General features: G+C 50.3%; 1 protein-coding gene across 4 annotated transcripts in view; it reads right to left on the bottom strand.

Annotated features, from left to right (window-relative positions):
- Positions 1 to 16,089, bottom strand: part of LOC111144333 (filamin B) — a 144,175-nt gene that overhangs the window by 17,411 nt on the left and 110,675 nt on the right. For 2 of the 4 annotated variants that reach the window (XM_022498584.1, XM_022498585.1), the window contains 11 exons: positions 15,435 to 15,624; positions 13,367 to 13,614; positions 10,792 to 10,863; positions 9,975 to 10,077; positions 9,121 to 9,261; positions 6,162 to 6,290; positions 5,130 to 5,303; positions 4,085 to 4,243; positions 3,571 to 3,774; positions 2,416 to 2,568; positions 2,189 to 2,311 (listed from right to left, as the gene is read on the bottom strand). In XM_022498584.1, coding sequence (XP_022354292.1) covers positions 2,189 to 2,311; positions 2,416 to 2,568; positions 3,571 to 3,774; positions 4,085 to 4,243; positions 5,130 to 5,303; positions 6,162 to 6,290; positions 9,121 to 9,261; positions 9,975 to 10,077; positions 10,792 to 10,863; positions 13,367 to 13,614; positions 15,435 to 15,624 — 1,696 coding nt within the window. The remainder of the gene's footprint in view (positions 1 to 2,188; positions 2,312 to 2,415; positions 2,569 to 3,570; positions 3,775 to 4,084; positions 4,244 to 5,129; positions 5,304 to 6,161; positions 6,291 to 9,120; positions 9,262 to 9,974; positions 10,078 to 10,791; positions 10,864 to 13,366; positions 13,615 to 15,434; positions 15,625 to 16,089) is intronic. The other 2 variants (XM_022498586.1, XM_022498587.1) reach the window with 2 other exon arrangements.

Below are 16,089 nucleotides of genomic sequence, written 5' to 3'. Positions count from 1 at the left end.
TTCTAACCGAGGCCAGAGGCTCGTTTAGGTAGTAAGGGGGGAAGCGAGTCTCACCCAGAGTCAGCCGGCACTGAGAAGGACCTGATCAGAGAAAAGAGGAGCCAAGAGCCAGGGAGACCTTAGGGAAAAAGTAACTGACCTGCTAGTTCCTCAGGAAACAGAGAACTTGCAAAATGAAAAATGTAAAGCAGAAAAAAAAACACAGTCCGTGTCACTGGGAACCTGAGAAATGGAACTGAAAACCAGACACCATATTTTCCCATTGGGTTGGTCAAAGTGAGAAGGAAACACTGCCCAGGGCTGGTGGGGAAATGGAGAGATGGGCACGGATCCTTTATCACGAGGGCAGTCTGTCTGCCAGGGTGGGGGAGCATTCAAACCACAGCAGCCGCGCCATCACACCCCAGGGCAACCATCCGACGTGCTGACGGACTGAGCACACATCGGAGAACTTTACAGAGCCCCGGCTGTCGGAATCCAGGGATGGAAATGAGTGTGCGTGTGCTGAGACTACGCAAGGAAGGACGGTGCATCAGGATATGGAAAGTAATCTTACGTAGTCACTGAAAATACGATGTGGAGGGGCGTCTGCATGGCTCACTTGGTCAAGTGTCCACCTCTTGATTCGGGCTCAGGTCATGATCTCAGGGTGATGAGTGCAAGCTCAGTGTGGAGTCTGCTTGTCCCTCTCCCTCCACTCCTTCCCCCTGCTTGCTCGCTCTCTAATAAATAAGTGGATAAAATTCTTTAAAAAAAAAAAAAAAATGAGGGGCACCTGGGTGGCTCAGTGGGTTAAGTCACTGCCTTCAGCTCAGGTCATGATCCCAGGGTCCTGGGATCGAGCCCTGCATCGGGCTCTCTGCTCCACAGGGAGCCTGCCTCCACCTCTCTCTCTGCCTGCCTCTCTGCCTACTTGTGATCTCTGTCTGTCAAATAAATAAATAAAATCTTAAAAAAAAAATGATGTGGGAGTATCAAAAGATGACCACACTCCAGTGTGTGAGAAGTGCACAGGTGCGATTGGAAAGGGACCCCACGTGTCCGGGAAGCTGGAGGCAACTGGGGTCCAGCTCTGTGCCTCACATGTGAGCCACAACCCTCCTGGCTGATTGGAGATGCGATGACACTTCCTTTCCCAGGGTTGGAACACCTCAACTTTTCACGATCACAATGCATCAGCTATTTTTAGTAAGTGATTCCGTATGGACGCTGCAGTAAGGAGGCTTTCCCGCATTCTCACGTGGCCAGCGGTGCAGCCACATAGGAAGAAGCCACTGAGGACCATGGCGGAGGCAGAGTAGGTAGAAGTGGGGCATGTTGGGAAAGAGGGGAAGAGCCGTGGAGGAGAAGCAGCCCCTTCTCCCAAATCACAACCTGAGCATGATCCGAAGACTGTTTTGATTTTCTGTCCACGTGGATCTGTGCCACAACACAGCCTGTGCCTGCTTGTGGGCACAGGACCCTTACACCTGCACTCACTGTGATGGCTCTTTACTTTTTATTTATTTGAGGGAAAGAGAGGGAGAGAGTGTGCCCAAGCAGGCAAAGGGGCAGAGGGAGCGGGAGCAACAGACTCCCCGCTGAGCAGGGAGCCTGATGTGGGACTTGATCCCAGGACTCTGGGATCATGACCTGAGCCAAAGGCAGATGCTTAACTGACTGAGCCACCCAGGCACCCCAGGGACAGCTCTTTACGGAAGGAGCCTGGGCCATATTCAGACAGATCCATTCACAGTGTCCATTTACACCATTCACGACGAAAAGGCCGGATGTGGCCCACCCACCCAGTCTCCATTCTCACTGTAGTGATGGAAGAAATGCATCGAATATTAGAAGGATGCCATTGGGCTGACACCTCTGAAATACTTCCAACTATTGGCAAGGACAGGGCCAATTCTCTCACTGACATGACTCTATTTAATGGATAGTAAATTCAAATCTAAAAGCCTGTCTCCCTGCCATGCGACACAATAAAAAAATTTTCATTTGGAAGAAGAAAAAGGAACAGGTAACCAGGTATTTTTTCCTTGGATGGGACTCTGTGAAAATAGTATGAAAAATACAAACAAATACACTGCTTACTTACTTACAAATAGTCACCACAGAGCACTTAGCACGTCCTAGGCCATGCCCAGACATGGCTCCCAGGGGTGCTCTCCACCCCGACCCCCACGTTCCTCATGCTCACCTGGGATTTTCAGGTTCAGGTCACAGATGCTCCCAACAGTGGCCACAGACGGGGCCCGACTGGTCCGAGTGATGCTCTCCTTGACTCTCCCCTCCCCGCTGATCTTCACGGTGAACGGGCTCCCTGCGAGAACCGAGAAGGCCCTGGTGAGCAGCCTGGAGGCTGAGGCACGGCACTGACAGAAAACCCAAGCACCACACAGGGAGGGCAGAGGGGGCCAGACGCACCAGGTACGTGCTCATCAGCGAACTTGGTGGAGACAATGTAAATGCCGGGCACAGTGGGGAAGTAGGAGACCTTGCAAGTGCCATCTTCCAGGTCCTCTGTCTGGATGTCCACTTTGCTGGGGCCTTCCACTGCCAGGGATATGCCACCATAACCTGCAACATGGTAGCCCAGGGCTGATGGCACCACAACTCACTGGGGAGGGGGAGCTCGAAGCATGCAGAAGGAACGGAAATTCAAGCTGTTATTTCCAGATGGTGGAAAGATAGAAACGGCAGGCAGCCCCAACCAGGGAGCCTCAGGCAGGGGAGCAAGTGAAGTCCCGTAGCAAAAAACCTCTGAGCGTGGCTTTGACCACAGTTCCTCTCAAGGATATGTATTAACATCCCACGGAGCCCCTGTCCTACAGAACCCGCTGGGAAGACGCTCTGACCACACGCCTTCAAGAAAGGCATGTATTCATCACCAGCTCCAGGTCTGAGAATGTGAACGTTCAAACTGCGCCCAGGTGTCTCCATCTAGCCCGGGAATCACTAAGGGAGCAGATCCAAAGGTTTAACAACCTGAAGAATCAAGAGGGAGCATCGGCCCACCAAGACCAGAAATTCTCTAGCTCTCTCCCCTGGGACTGTCACTTTGTCCAAAATCCACCAAAATGGCCATGATGCAAGAAGGCAGACAATGAAGATATATATGGCCACATGGCATAGTGTGAAGAGGCCCAATCCAATTCAAGCCATTTTAAAGAGGAAACAGGAAGAGATTCCACATTTCCATGAAAGCACAGCTCAGCTGACACGATCTTGGCCAGCTGGCCAACCTCCTCTGCTTGGGATTAGCCCAGGAGGTCCTGGAAAGCGGCCGGTGAGGGTGGGAGTACCCATCATGACAGATCTGTGACTTGTTTTGGCTCTGGATTCAAATGCCAGGAGCAGACAGACTGTTCACTTCTATAAAGCCTCAGTTTCTTCATCTAGAAATACAGATAATACCCAGTTCACTGGGGGTTGTGGGCCCTAAATGCTGATGCAGGTACAAGACCTACAGCTTGAAGGATGCTCAGAGAGAAAGGGGAGGTGGTAGGATGAAAAGACAAGCAGCCTGAGCAAAAAGAAGACCATTCCCACAAGCCTTTCCCCAGGAACGTCTCCACATACCTGCATCCCTTGTGTCCACAATGAATTCAGACATCTCGAAAGTCCGGCCCTCCGACAGGCCACGGCCATAGACTTTGGCTCTGCGTGCATCACCGATCTCGGACTGGACCACCATGATGGACACGGGGCTGTTGGCCACATGGTTGCCGTTCTTCTTGATGCTGACCAGGTGCTCACCCACCTCCCGGGGGATGAAGGAGATGCCTGCACCGGAGCATAGACTGGGGTTGGTAAGGTCGGGAGACGGGATAAAAGAGAGGAAGCAGGAGGGACATACACTTGCAGGAATGGAAATGGACTTCCTTCCTGACTTTCTAGCAGTCCAGAGTGTCTAAGGGGATGGTCAACAGCTCAATGCAGAAACGCACTCGGACTCTTAGCATGTGCGACCCAGCTTCATGCTCTCGTGTGCTACTGGGTCCCCAGGACGGGACTGGGGGAAGGCCCATCCCCCCAATCCCCCCCATCCCCTGCCCCAGCCCCAGCCCCGGCCAGGAAGGCAGCCTGGGCTCACCGATGTGGTTGTTGGGCAGCCTCTTGAGGAGACAGGGCTCGTCGCGGCCGGATGGTGCCTTAATGCTGGCTGTCAGGGTGCTCAGGTCTGTCTCGCTGATGTCGAGCAAGAAGTCCGCGGCAGAGCCCAGCTTCACCTGAGAGCAGCGTCTGCTGTCATCTGGAAACAGCCCCCCCACAGTGCAGCTCAGGTTACGTGTGGTCTCCCCAGCCACACACCGTTTACGCAGGAGCACGGAGAATGAGTTACTCAGAGTTCAGTGAAAAAACCCGTCTGGGACCATGAGCAGACCTAACCAACGATGAGTGCTGGCTGATGGTGTCTGGGAACGGGTAGGAGACTCGAGGCTTCACGCCTTTTTAAAGGCGTCTTTGCCAGCAGGAGGCACATGTCACCTCCTGCCTTGGACATTCCTCAGGCACATGTTCTTCATGCTCCACGTGGGACTGCTGACTGCCCATGGATAGGTCTGAACACCTCAGGGTCAAGAACCTCGCCTTTCCTATCTCCTTTATAACCTCCTGACAGCATGATACGAACACAGCCAGCACAACAGACACTGGGAGTGTGGGCTTTGAATTAAGATAACCTGGGTCTGAGTCCCCGAACACCCACATATGAATTTGGCTAAGTCACTATCTCACCCGGTGTCAGTTTTTCCACCCATAAAATGGAAAGGAAATCTATCCAGTAGTGATGCTGAAGGGTATCTTCGAGTTCATGTATTTACGTGAATCATGGAGTATGTGAATGCCTCTACCTGAGGGCCTGCTACCAGCATGCTGTGGCCCGACTAGCACCAAACAAGGGCCGTCTGAAGGGTACTGTGGGCTCTCCCTTGGATTACCAGCTACTGGAGGAACTGGGCCAGCCCAAAGTTGACTTTGCACCTCAATTCCTCCCCAAGGAGTCTGGAAGTAGAATCTACACTTAGATGTCTAGCCTACTGCCACAGGTCTGATAGAGGGGCTGTCCAGGCAGCCACACCTCCCCATAGGCAGCCTCTCCCACCCCGCTACCCCGCAAAGGAGCCAGGTAATCCTACCTGTGATCTTGGCTGTGAAGGGGCTGCCAGGGATGTGCTTGTCATTATACTTGACCAGAATGCTGTAGTCCCCTGGCAAGGTGGGCAGATAGGTCACTGTGCATGTCCCATCTTTGTTGTCAATGCAGCTGATTTCAGCCTTGGAGGGACCCTCGATAGCCAAGTCTAGGCCACCTGCAGATGGGAGGAAGGAGAGCGAGCCCTTAGAGAGAGTGTGTTCCCTTGTTTCATCAGAGACCACAACTTATCCAGGGTGGTCCCAATGCTGGGAACAAGAGGCCGATGCATGCCACATGGGCCACCAAGGAGCATGTCAGAGCAAAGCAAATGACATACCAAATCTGCCCACTGGAAAGACACTTCACCAGCTGAATTCTTCACCACAAGTGACCTTCAAGATCTCTCTATTCTTCAGGATACATGGGATGTGAAAGGAGTCCAGTACACGAGTCACACATATAGGGGAGGCACACACAGGCTGTTCCTGCTGGTGGGGCACCAGGTGCCATCATGAAAATCCAGTAAGGACCACTTATTTAGGGGCACCTGACTGGCTCAGTCAGCAGAGCATGTGACTCTCGATCCTGGGGTTGTGATTTTGAGCCCTGTGTTGGGTGTGATTACTTAAAATCTTCAAAAAAGGACCACAAACTGGGAAGTCTCCATGGTGACAAGGGGCATAGGCATGGAGCTTTATCTGGAATGGGCAATAACTCAGGCAGCCTTCTAGCTACATGTACATGTGCAAAAAAGAACAAAAGAAGAACATCATCTACCAAAAAACATGCTTAAATTTCAGGCAAGTCCCATAAAACATCTCACAGCATCAAACTGATTTCCATCAGAACACAAAGGACCTCAAAAGTTCTGCCTTGGGTGAAGACAGAGCAGCTCTACAGAAGAGATGGAGGAGAAAAGATAGGACAAATGCTACCACTCAGCAGTCTAATTTTTAAAGCTGTCCCGGAACTGTATCTACTTGACTCTCCAAATGGATGGCTGGAAGCGCAAAACCCAGAGACCACATAGTACCTTCTCCTGCATCCTCGGTGACGATGGTGAAGGTGGCGGTTTTGTTGGCCACTCCATACACCAGGCCAGGACCATATGCAGAAACGCTCCCGCTGTTCGGGTAGTTCACATAGAACTGGAGCGGGCTTTCTGGGTTGGCAAAGAACACAAGATCAAGGGGGACTCATTGAGGGGAGCATGCATCTCTTGGATATCCAATGTCTTTTTTTTTTTTTTTTTTTTTTTAGAACATTTTGTTTATTTGACAGACAGAGATCACAAGTAGACAGAGAGGCAGGCAGAGAGAGAGGGGAAGCAGGCTCTCTGCTTTGCAGGGAGCCTGATGCAGGGCTTGATCCCAGGACCCTGGAACCATGACCTGAGCCGAAGGCAGAGGCTTTAATCCACTGATCCACCCAGGCGCCCTAAGGACACCCAGTGTCTTAACATTCCCCTTAACAGCAGGCAAGGGCGGGGTCTCCCACACAGGGGAAGAAATCCAAAGGAGACTCCAGGAGAGCTGACCACGCTGGGATACCCAAAGGGTCTACTCGTAGTGCACAAGAAAAACAATCCCAAAGGTTGACCAATAAGGGAGGAAACAGCTGACCATGTGAAGAAATGACTCACTACTGGATGGAACACAACTGGAGAAGTCTTTTGGGAAGGCCATTTGCTGCCCCTTTCAAAATGTAAGTCCCTAGGAGGGCCCTAGTAATCTATCCCACACCTCAGACCCAGCCCTGTCCAAGGACTTCCACTTCCATAGTGCTCAGACCCAAGTTAGGAAAAGACTCCAGTGTCTAACAACAGGGGGCCAGTTAAGTAAACATGGGTCTACTGGCAGGTCGTTAAAAATAATGAGTAAAGGGGAGCCTGGGTGGCTCAAAGCGTCTGATTCTTGATTTCGGCTCAGGGCATATATATACCTGAGATTCAGCCCTGTGTCTGGCTCCATGTTGAGCGTGGAGCCTGCTTGAGATTCTCTCTCCCCCTCGCCTTCTGCCCCTCCCCCACCTTTGCCTGCCCACATGCAGGCACATGCACTCTCTTACCAAAAAAAAAAGAAAAGAAAAGAAAAGAAAAAAAAGAGGGAGATCTGTGTGTATTAACTTGAGAGATTATTCATAACGTGTCATGTTAAAAAGACAAGCTGCTATATAATATTAATACCATTATCTCATTTCTTTGAAGAAAAAAAACCATGTTGCATGTTTTATAGGCACAGAGAGAAACATCTGAAAAGACTCACACCTCAGCAGTGGTAGTAAAAGGGAAAGAGAAAGACATTTTTTTACTTTCTCTGTATCTGCATCTTTAGCATATTTAGATACAAGCAGATAACATATTTTTGCTTTAAATAAGTATTATGCACACATGTATGTATGAACTACAGCAAACATCAAACTGGAGAGATATTTGCGACTTCTATCACAAAGGACTAATCTCTCCAGTATTTAATTTGCTCTCAGAAAGGGATATGACAAAAGCCAATCACCCAAGAGAAAAACCTGGCCAAGGAAACAAGCGCTCAGTTCACAGAGAAAGAAATACAAACGGTACTTAGACATATAGAAAGTTGCTCAGTCTCATTTGCAAGAGACATACAAAGAAACACAGAGATACTGTTTTTCTGAATGGTCTGGCAAAGATCCAAAACCTGGTAGAAAGCAGGTGCTCATCTACCTTGCTGGTGCATGTGAGGATGAGGGGAGGCAATTGTCAAGATCTGTCTTGACAAATTGTCAAGATCTATCAAAATGACAGTTGTCTCACTCTCAGTCTCACAGAACAAGCTGAGGGTTGCTGGGGGGTGGGGGGTAGGGAGAGGGTGGTTGGGTTATGGACACTGGGGAGGGTATGCGCTATGGTGAGTGCTGTGAAGTGTGTAAGCCTGATGAGTCACAGACCTGCACCCCTGGGACAAAGAATACATTATATGTTAATAAAAATAATTAATTCTTAAAAATGACAGTTGTCTCTACCTGTGGCCACAATACGTGCCTTGGGAATTAAACCTCACAGCTGTACCTTTGTGAGTGTGAAATGATGGATACAAAGGCTATTCACTGCTGCCTAATGACAGCAAAAGGCAGGGGAGACCCTCAATGTCCTCCAGTGAGGGTAATGGTGGAATATACCGTGCTTACCCCAACAGTGCGACACCACAAACACGCTCTATCATTGGGAGCACAAAGCTCTCCCAGATACTCTGTCAGATGGAAAAGGACGAGCTCAAAATGATGTGCAGACTTTGCTATTAATGCACGAATGGGAAAGGGCTTAAGAATCCTTTCATTTGTCTGTAGAGTCTTAAAAATATTCTGAAGTCCCACGTAAAGAGTTAACAGCAGTCAAGTTCGAGGAGAGGTCAGGTGGGTGATACAGGCAGGAAGGAAACCTTTCCCTGTACCATTTTTTAAACCATGTGGATATGTTGCCTACTCAAAATATTAAATTAAAAAATAAAACTATTTGAACATTAAAAAAAAAAAGAAGAAGAACAAGAACAAGAATAACACTGTGTTGGTTGATGGACATGAAATCTGAGCTGAGTTTCCTTGTCAAGGTCAGTGTGAACGTAAGGCAGCTTGTCCTCTCCTTCCGCCCCAAAACCCCACATCACACCAGGCTCTGCAGGCCACGCTGGAAAGTCCCCCCCGGAACCTCACATTCTTCTCCCAGCACACCGTCTGACCGCGCTCGGCACAGTGACTAACACAAACAATCACGGACCTAAGGGCGTGAACTGTGACCCAGGACGCTAGGCTGCGTTGTCCCTTCTGGAAAAGTAGCTGGATCCGCTGGGGTCACAGGTGCTTTGGTTTCATAGCGACCCCTACACTGCATTCCTGATCCTGCCACTGAGAACGATTTCCCACGTGGCAGCTAACTACATGTCTATGCAAACCTCCCAGATACCAAGGCCCAAGTCACGCCGTCCTGTGGGCATACTGCCCAGGTGCAGAGCCTGACTCACCAGGGATGTGGCTGCCCATATATTTGATGTGCATTTCATGCAGCCCGACCTCAGTGGGGGCGTATCTGACCGTGACCGTGCCATCCTTGTTGTCCACAATCTCAGGTGTGGCCGTCTTCCCGGAAGGCATGTGGACCTCTCCTGCGGGACCACGGACAGACAGGGCAATGAGCCCCCCAGGTACTTCCCCCGGAGAAGCTCAGTGCAAAGGCACAGGTGGCCTTCATATCCGAGGGCACTCCCTGCTGCCTAAAGCGTCCAAGACAGGACAAGGACAACAGGAAAACAGAGACATGTCTACCTTTATTTTGTTCCCTTTTCCTTCCACAAAATGCAGCAGGCAACTCCAGTAAAGAGTTTTCTACCTTTGTACTTGCAAGTGAGAAGCTCAAACTAGACTAGAAAAGACCATGAGGCCAGTAGCAGAGTCAGCTCAAAGAAAAAAGGGTATTAAAAGGAGGCTGGGAGAGAAAGGAAGGCTTGTACAAGAGACTTCAGTATGAATGTCACCTCTGGAAAGGTGTGCGAGTAAGACATGGCAGGAAGAAAGGTGGGACAGGAACCTGACAGTCGAGAGGTATCTAAATACAGCAGTTCGTAACCTGGATAGAGTGCCTGGCCTTCTCTAGGATGTAATGCAAGTCCTAAATGAAGCAGCCCCTTCAGAGACACACATATATACAGTGAACATTCTGCCGTCTCGGGGCTCATGGAACAATCCCCTACAGCAGGAAACAGGGATGCTGGGTTCAGGATGCCAGGTATCAGGGACAGGTGGGACCACCTCCCGGGCAACGTTCTGGAAAGCTAATGCAATCCAGGGAGAACAAGGTGGCTTTCGTGACTGTGCTTACCGGTGATTTCCCCTTTCCTGACCGCAAACGGAATGACCAAGTCGAAAGGCTTGAACCCCAGGCCGTTCATGTCACTCACAGGGACATAGGCCTCTTCGGTCACCTAAAAACAGGAAGCAGTCGTCACTGGGTAGAGCGGACCATGGTGTGGGCTGATGAAGCAACAGAGGGCAGAGAACTGGGAATCCTGCAAGCCAGTGTAGCCGGGATCTGGGGATGTGGCTGCCGTCCATGCGGGATGGCCTCTGTCTAACGCCCTGGGGCCAAAGCAGAGCCTGGGGTACTGGAGAAGTCATGCTGACCAATTGCTAACGATCGCTAGGCGCTCTGCTTGCAGAATTCCCAGCAGGGCTCACGGGGGAATGGGAAAGTGAGAGAGAGCAATGTCTGTGGGTCCCAAGGGCTCCACCTGGAAAGGTTTAGTTGTGGCCTGGAAAAGAATGTGCATTTTAGGTGGCAGAAAGTAGCAGCGGGTGGCTCTCCCCTGAACAGAAACCAACTGTGCGAGGGGCGGCTGTGCGAGTCAGCAGGAGGGCTTAGGACAGTCCGTGTTTCTCCGAACCGCAGAGACAAATGACACCGAGCGTGATCACAGACATGACGGCTGGAGATTCGTGGAGCGCAGACGATGACACAGGTGGGTCTCTTTACAGAGGAAGCGGGGGATCATTGTGACGGACTGATCAGTGGGGGGGGGCAAACCAATGACCAGGACACCCAGAGGGCTTAAGCAATCCCCAGAAGCAGGCTGCAGCTTTCTGAAATGAAGGCTGAGTAAACACAGAAATGCCAAAAGGGGGAAAAAAAAAAAGTGTACCCAGGGCCTGAATCCGGGGGAACAGGCATTTACCGGAGCCTCCTCCACAGCCTCGACTTCCCCATCCGTGGCCTGGTTGGTGGCAAATGGAGATTAGTCGGGAATCACACGGAAGGGACGTTGCTACTTTAGTGGGTCCTACAACCTGAGGGCCGCTTCCTTCCCAACGGCTCTGTCTCATACAGCAGGAACCACTTGCTCTAGCGGGAGCCTACAACCTTCCTCGCCTTGTGGAGAGCAAGCTGGCATCCTTCCTTCAAGTGTCAAATCCACATGCCCTTGAAACCCATGACCCCACTTCTAGGAAGCCGGCCCAGAGAAATGCTAGCTGGAGAGTCTGTAGTGATACGTGCGGGGTTCTTTACTCGGGCTGCTTGTGGTCCTCAGAACTTGGAGCTACCTAAAACACCTGCCAGGGAGTCTGCTAATTTTGCAAACCTGTACTTGAAAAAGCTATGAAGTCTGATGAATGAAAGGGGAAGGGTACCTTTGACATTCGGAGGGACCGAGACGAGTTGTAAAGCACTGGGTAGGAGGCGCCCTGTGCACAAAGCTGATGACTTTGTTGTGCCAACAGCAAAAAAGGAACACCAGTCCCTTCTGTGGCACAGAACTGGGAAAGAGGTTTCCTGTTACTTGATAAGTGCCCGTGGTATTTATGTTTTAAAAGTCTTCATAAATTTTTTTTTTTTTTAAACCACAGACTTCACATTCCTGATCCAATTGACCTGGTAAGGGAGGGATCCCCCTCTTCTCCCATCATCAACAGCAAGAACTGAAAGGCCCTCCCGCTGGGAGGAAGGCCAACATGCCTGCTTCACTCCTCTTTGTGTATTTCAGCATCTGCAGAAAGAGAGCTTCACCATTTGGAACAGCCCTACCCCCACCTCCTAGGGCTGGCTCTCTCACGGTGGAGCTATGCAGGGACACACTAGTCAAAGATCTTTCAATGGCCACTCTATGGCCTTTGACCCAGGACTTCTCAACAGGGATGAGATGAGCAGAAACACTGCTAGACCCATGGCTGTGTGATCTATTTAACTGAACCAGCCTGCTGGGGCTCCTTGAGACAAGAGCTCTGAAGGCAGTACTGGGGCACTTGTGTCCTTCTGGCCACAAGTCTATAGAGGGAGGCAGGGAATCCACGTGTAGAGAAAGTCCACCTGGGTAAGGCTAGAGAGAGCTTGGAATGGAAGAATAAAGACACAAACCAGGTATTAGAGGTGACCTCCCAGCTGAGGGGACATTTATTCCCAGTGAATCTGGTGGCCCCCACTTCAGGTCCCTGACTCAGCAGCTAAAATGGCCCCTTGATATTTCCACACTGACTTTCTCACTCAGACCCGCCTCACCCATCCTAGCTTGCACCTGCAAGGCTACGACTCTGCCCGGGGGCCGCTCCTCCATGCTGCCCTGTTCCAATCAACCCCATAAAACCCATTACAGACTAAAACAGATTCTTAAAATTATAGCTGGGACCCTTCTCGGGAAGTAAGAACGACAGAAACTCTCTAGCTTCATTTCTTTCTGCCTTCAAAGGAGAACACTCCCAAATGAAGTGTCCAAGTTGAGCGGCGATTACATCCTTGAGACAAAAAAGAGCCTCCAGATCTCTGCCAGGATGTTTACAGATAAACCAACATCTATGGAAAGGGAAAAAAGCTACAACAAATGAGAGACTGCTTGGAAGGAGGCACGGCACAGGCTTCTGTTTGGAACAGGGTCCCTTCTCTGTTGCTGCATGAAGTGAAATCATCAGAAGGGGCTCCACAGGCTGTGCGTGGGGCTAGGTCACTGAGGCCTAAGACTTTGTGGTCAAGCATGGCTGCTGCCCATGGCATCAAAGGACACCATGTAAGGGGCCCTCAGTGGCTGTCCACAGCAGGCACGCTGGGCACCGTGAACTTGAATCTGGGCCCTGTTCCCACACCTCACCTGCAAGAGGGCCTGCAAATAAGGTTTCTAATCTTGTCCTGATTGAAGAACCTCCATTATCAGAGGAAGAGTCCAAGAGTCACTTGTTGAAAACTAAGGAGCCTCACCGTTCTGACCCATAATGGTGTCCCTTTCTTCTAGATGTTCCTATTTCCTAGGTCTATGCAAAATCTCTGTCTTTCCCAAACAAAACTGGAGGCACTTTGTGTCCCGGGGATATGGGTCAAGTCTCCAGACATAACAGAATCAGGAACCTCTCTCCTCCAGGCCGTGGAGATGAGGGAAGAGGGAGGAGGAAAAGCTAGCAGAATAAAAAATTGTGCTGTCTTACTTACACGCATTTTTGTTTGTTTGTTTGTTTGAGTGTATCTTTCTGAACTGGGCTTTGGCCAGGACATTGCCTAAGACCCTTAGCCTGATGGATACTTCAATGGCCACTAAGATTCCTTAAAAACTCTTAACAGCCAAGAACCTCCGGATTTCTAGAGGTTACTCTAGGACTCAACAAGGTCATGACTGCTTAGGAAAAAAATTTTAAAGAAAAAAAAGTGGAAGGAGATGTTCTAGTCAGGATTTAACAGATGGCAGCTGTTAGCTTTTCTGTCAGACCAGGGCGCTCTAGGGAAGGAATGTGGCTTACCATGACAGTGAAGGGGCTGTTGGGGATATCGACGCCGCCAAAGCGCACGTAGATGACGTAGGTGCCTGGCTTGGCGGCTGTGTAGAAGATGTCGTAGGTGCCATCCTCATTCTCAATGACGTCGGCCTCAGCCTCGGTGCCGTCGGGGGTCAGAACCGTGCAGGTCACCTTCCCTTTCCCAGCGGTCTTGGCATCCACCACAAAGCCCACTTCCTCGCCGGTTTTCACGGTGGAGGCAATTCCAGGACCTAGAGAACAGTTCCGGAGAAGAGACTAGAAGCTCCAGCCACAGAGAGCTGCCCTGGGGACCCCAGAACAAAGCACACACTGGTGCAGGGTCCGCATCTGTCCATGCCAGATCTTTGACGGCCACCACACACAGGGTGGTCCTGGAGACCCCTGGGGGTCAGAGGAAGGGGCTGCTCCCCGTGGGTGGGGGGGCACTCTAGTACTTAAGAGACAAGCTGGGAGTGTCAACCGATGTCAGACCCAGCTTGCTGGCATTCAGGGGTCAGAGGGGATGGTCAACTTCCGCAAGCAGACGTACAATGGGCACTTCCCTGAGGGCCAGGTACACACAACATTGAACCACATACGGTCTCTGCTGTCAGCTGTTCATCATGAACAGGCAGACGTTTGCAGACCAGGCACCAAGAATGACGGCTCAATGTGCTGTGGCAACACTCAGTTACAGAAAAAACAGTCAGCCGTGCTTTAGAGAAGTGTCCCATAGCACATCTCTATAAAGAAAGTTCTAGGACTTTGTATCCCAGCATTGCCACACTGACGGAGGCGAGAAAAGGGGAATGGCTGATTCTGAAGCACAGGCATGGCTGGCTAGAGGAAACTTACCACCTCTGTCCCCGAACCATGACCCCTCTCTCTCTGACTGGGGGCACCCTTTACACAGGTTCCACACATCAGGGAGTGCAGATGAGAAAACAAAAAAACAAGTTAAAAAAAAAAAAAAAAAAAAAAAAAAAAAAAAAGCAAAGGGTGCAGAAGCAACAGGGAATGCTAAAAACATATTGTTCAGGGTGGGAATAGTAGAAGGGAGCCTGGGGCCAGTCTGTGGAAGACCCTGAACGACAGAGAACAGTGGCCTCCTGAAGCCCCCAGGATGAGCGAGTATCCTGTTCAGGATCCTGCCCCAGAAAGGGACAGAACAGAGCCTGGAGAGCAAGGAGTCAGTCCTCACCCAGTATTATCATGCCCCAGGTTAGTCAAGGCAATCCGGTCATTCCTGGCAGATAGCACAGACCTAGGAGGTGGTGGATTGGATTGGCCAGTGGTTCAAAATTTCCCAGCGTTTGAGCCCCAACTTGCCAAGCTGAGCAGTTTACAACTTGCTCTAAAAGCCAGAAATTTTTCCTCCGTTCAGAACAAGCTAAGATATGAGAGAAACAGAACACATCCAGGTTGGACCTACGCTGAATTTAAAGAGAAGCCAATCTGTTTCATTTCAGAGATGGGGATTCATGTTTTGAAATCTGCTGGAACAGTGTCACGGTAACAAGAGCTGTTCTTAGAAATGAAGGGCCTGTGATGGTCTCGGTCGCATCTCAGAAACTGAAGGAAGTGTGATGTTCAAATATTTCTGGAGACATTCTGAGAGACGTAGGCACAGGCTGAAGCGCTGAGGAAAAACCCAGATCCTCGAATGCATTTCTCTAATGCTGACCTGAAATGATCTCAAATAAATCTTGAAAAATTAAACCATCTCCTCATGAAAGGAAAGGCATATATTTGCAGCTTTTCATGGGACCTACCACCACAGGTGAGATCTCCACAAAGGCACCCACTTCAAAAGTAACATAATAATAGCTTCCATGTGCCTGGCACCGTGCTAAGCATTTCTCCTGCCTGACCTCATATAATTTTGCAATGACCCTGTGAAACAGTCTCTGATCCCGAGAAGAGTTTCTTGAATTCAAATGTTCTGAGAAAGAGCTTCCATCTAAGTTTGACGGAAGCTGAGAGTGGCTGAGCAACTTGCCCTTATCACACGGCCACTGAGTGGCAGAGAAGGGCTGGCCCCTGGCTTTCTGACTCCAAAGCCCACACTCACCCGTGGCCAGGCACTTGCTGGCATCTCCCGTCTGTGTGGCCCGGATGCGGTAGGGAGACAATGGGATGTCGTCCCCCCCATAGGTGACCCCAATCATATAGCGTCCAGTCTTGTCAGGGATGTAGGTGACGGCGTATGTGCCATCTTCATTGTCATGGACGATGGCTCTTTTGGGTTTTCCCTCTTGGTCCTGTGAAGCACCGAGAAATGCTATTTAGGGTTTTGTCATCAAGATGTAGAGACCACTCATGGGAAAACAAGACACATTTTGCTTATTCATTGGTGCCTCTATTCCAGAGAAGACAGAATTAATGGCTTAACACAATCTTAATTATAATCTTGTTTTGGGGGCAGCAGGGAGCGGAGTGGGTCACACCCTATGGACATTGTTAATTTTTAGGAATTCTACGGTCAAGTAAACAAGAACTGATTCAGCTCTGAATCCAACCAAATGCAGGGAGACAAGGGGGCCAAGGTTCCTGCTCCTGTATCACCACATCCACTCTCCCTCTTCCCTTTAGTAAAAAATTCCCAGTCCTTGGCTGGGGGCAGCTCCCACCTGCTAGCAAGCTCTGCCCCTAGGTATGGCCTTGGGACTTGTGACAAAGTTCCAATAAATGAGAGGGAAGTGGAAGTCACACAGAGCTGGTTGAGA

The sequence above is a fragment of the Enhydra lutris genome, unplaced genomic scaffold (genome assembly GCF_002288905.1).
Source record: "Enhydra lutris kenyoni isolate GAN:26980312 unplaced genomic scaffold, ASM228890v2 scaffoldscaffold10, whole genome shotgun sequence".
In the NCBI taxonomy this organism is placed as follows: domain Eukaryota; kingdom Metazoa; phylum Chordata; class Mammalia; order Carnivora; family Mustelidae; genus Enhydra; species Enhydra lutris.
Note: the sequence above shows the minus strand (reverse complement) of the source record. Positions and strands in the feature narration are given on the sequence as shown.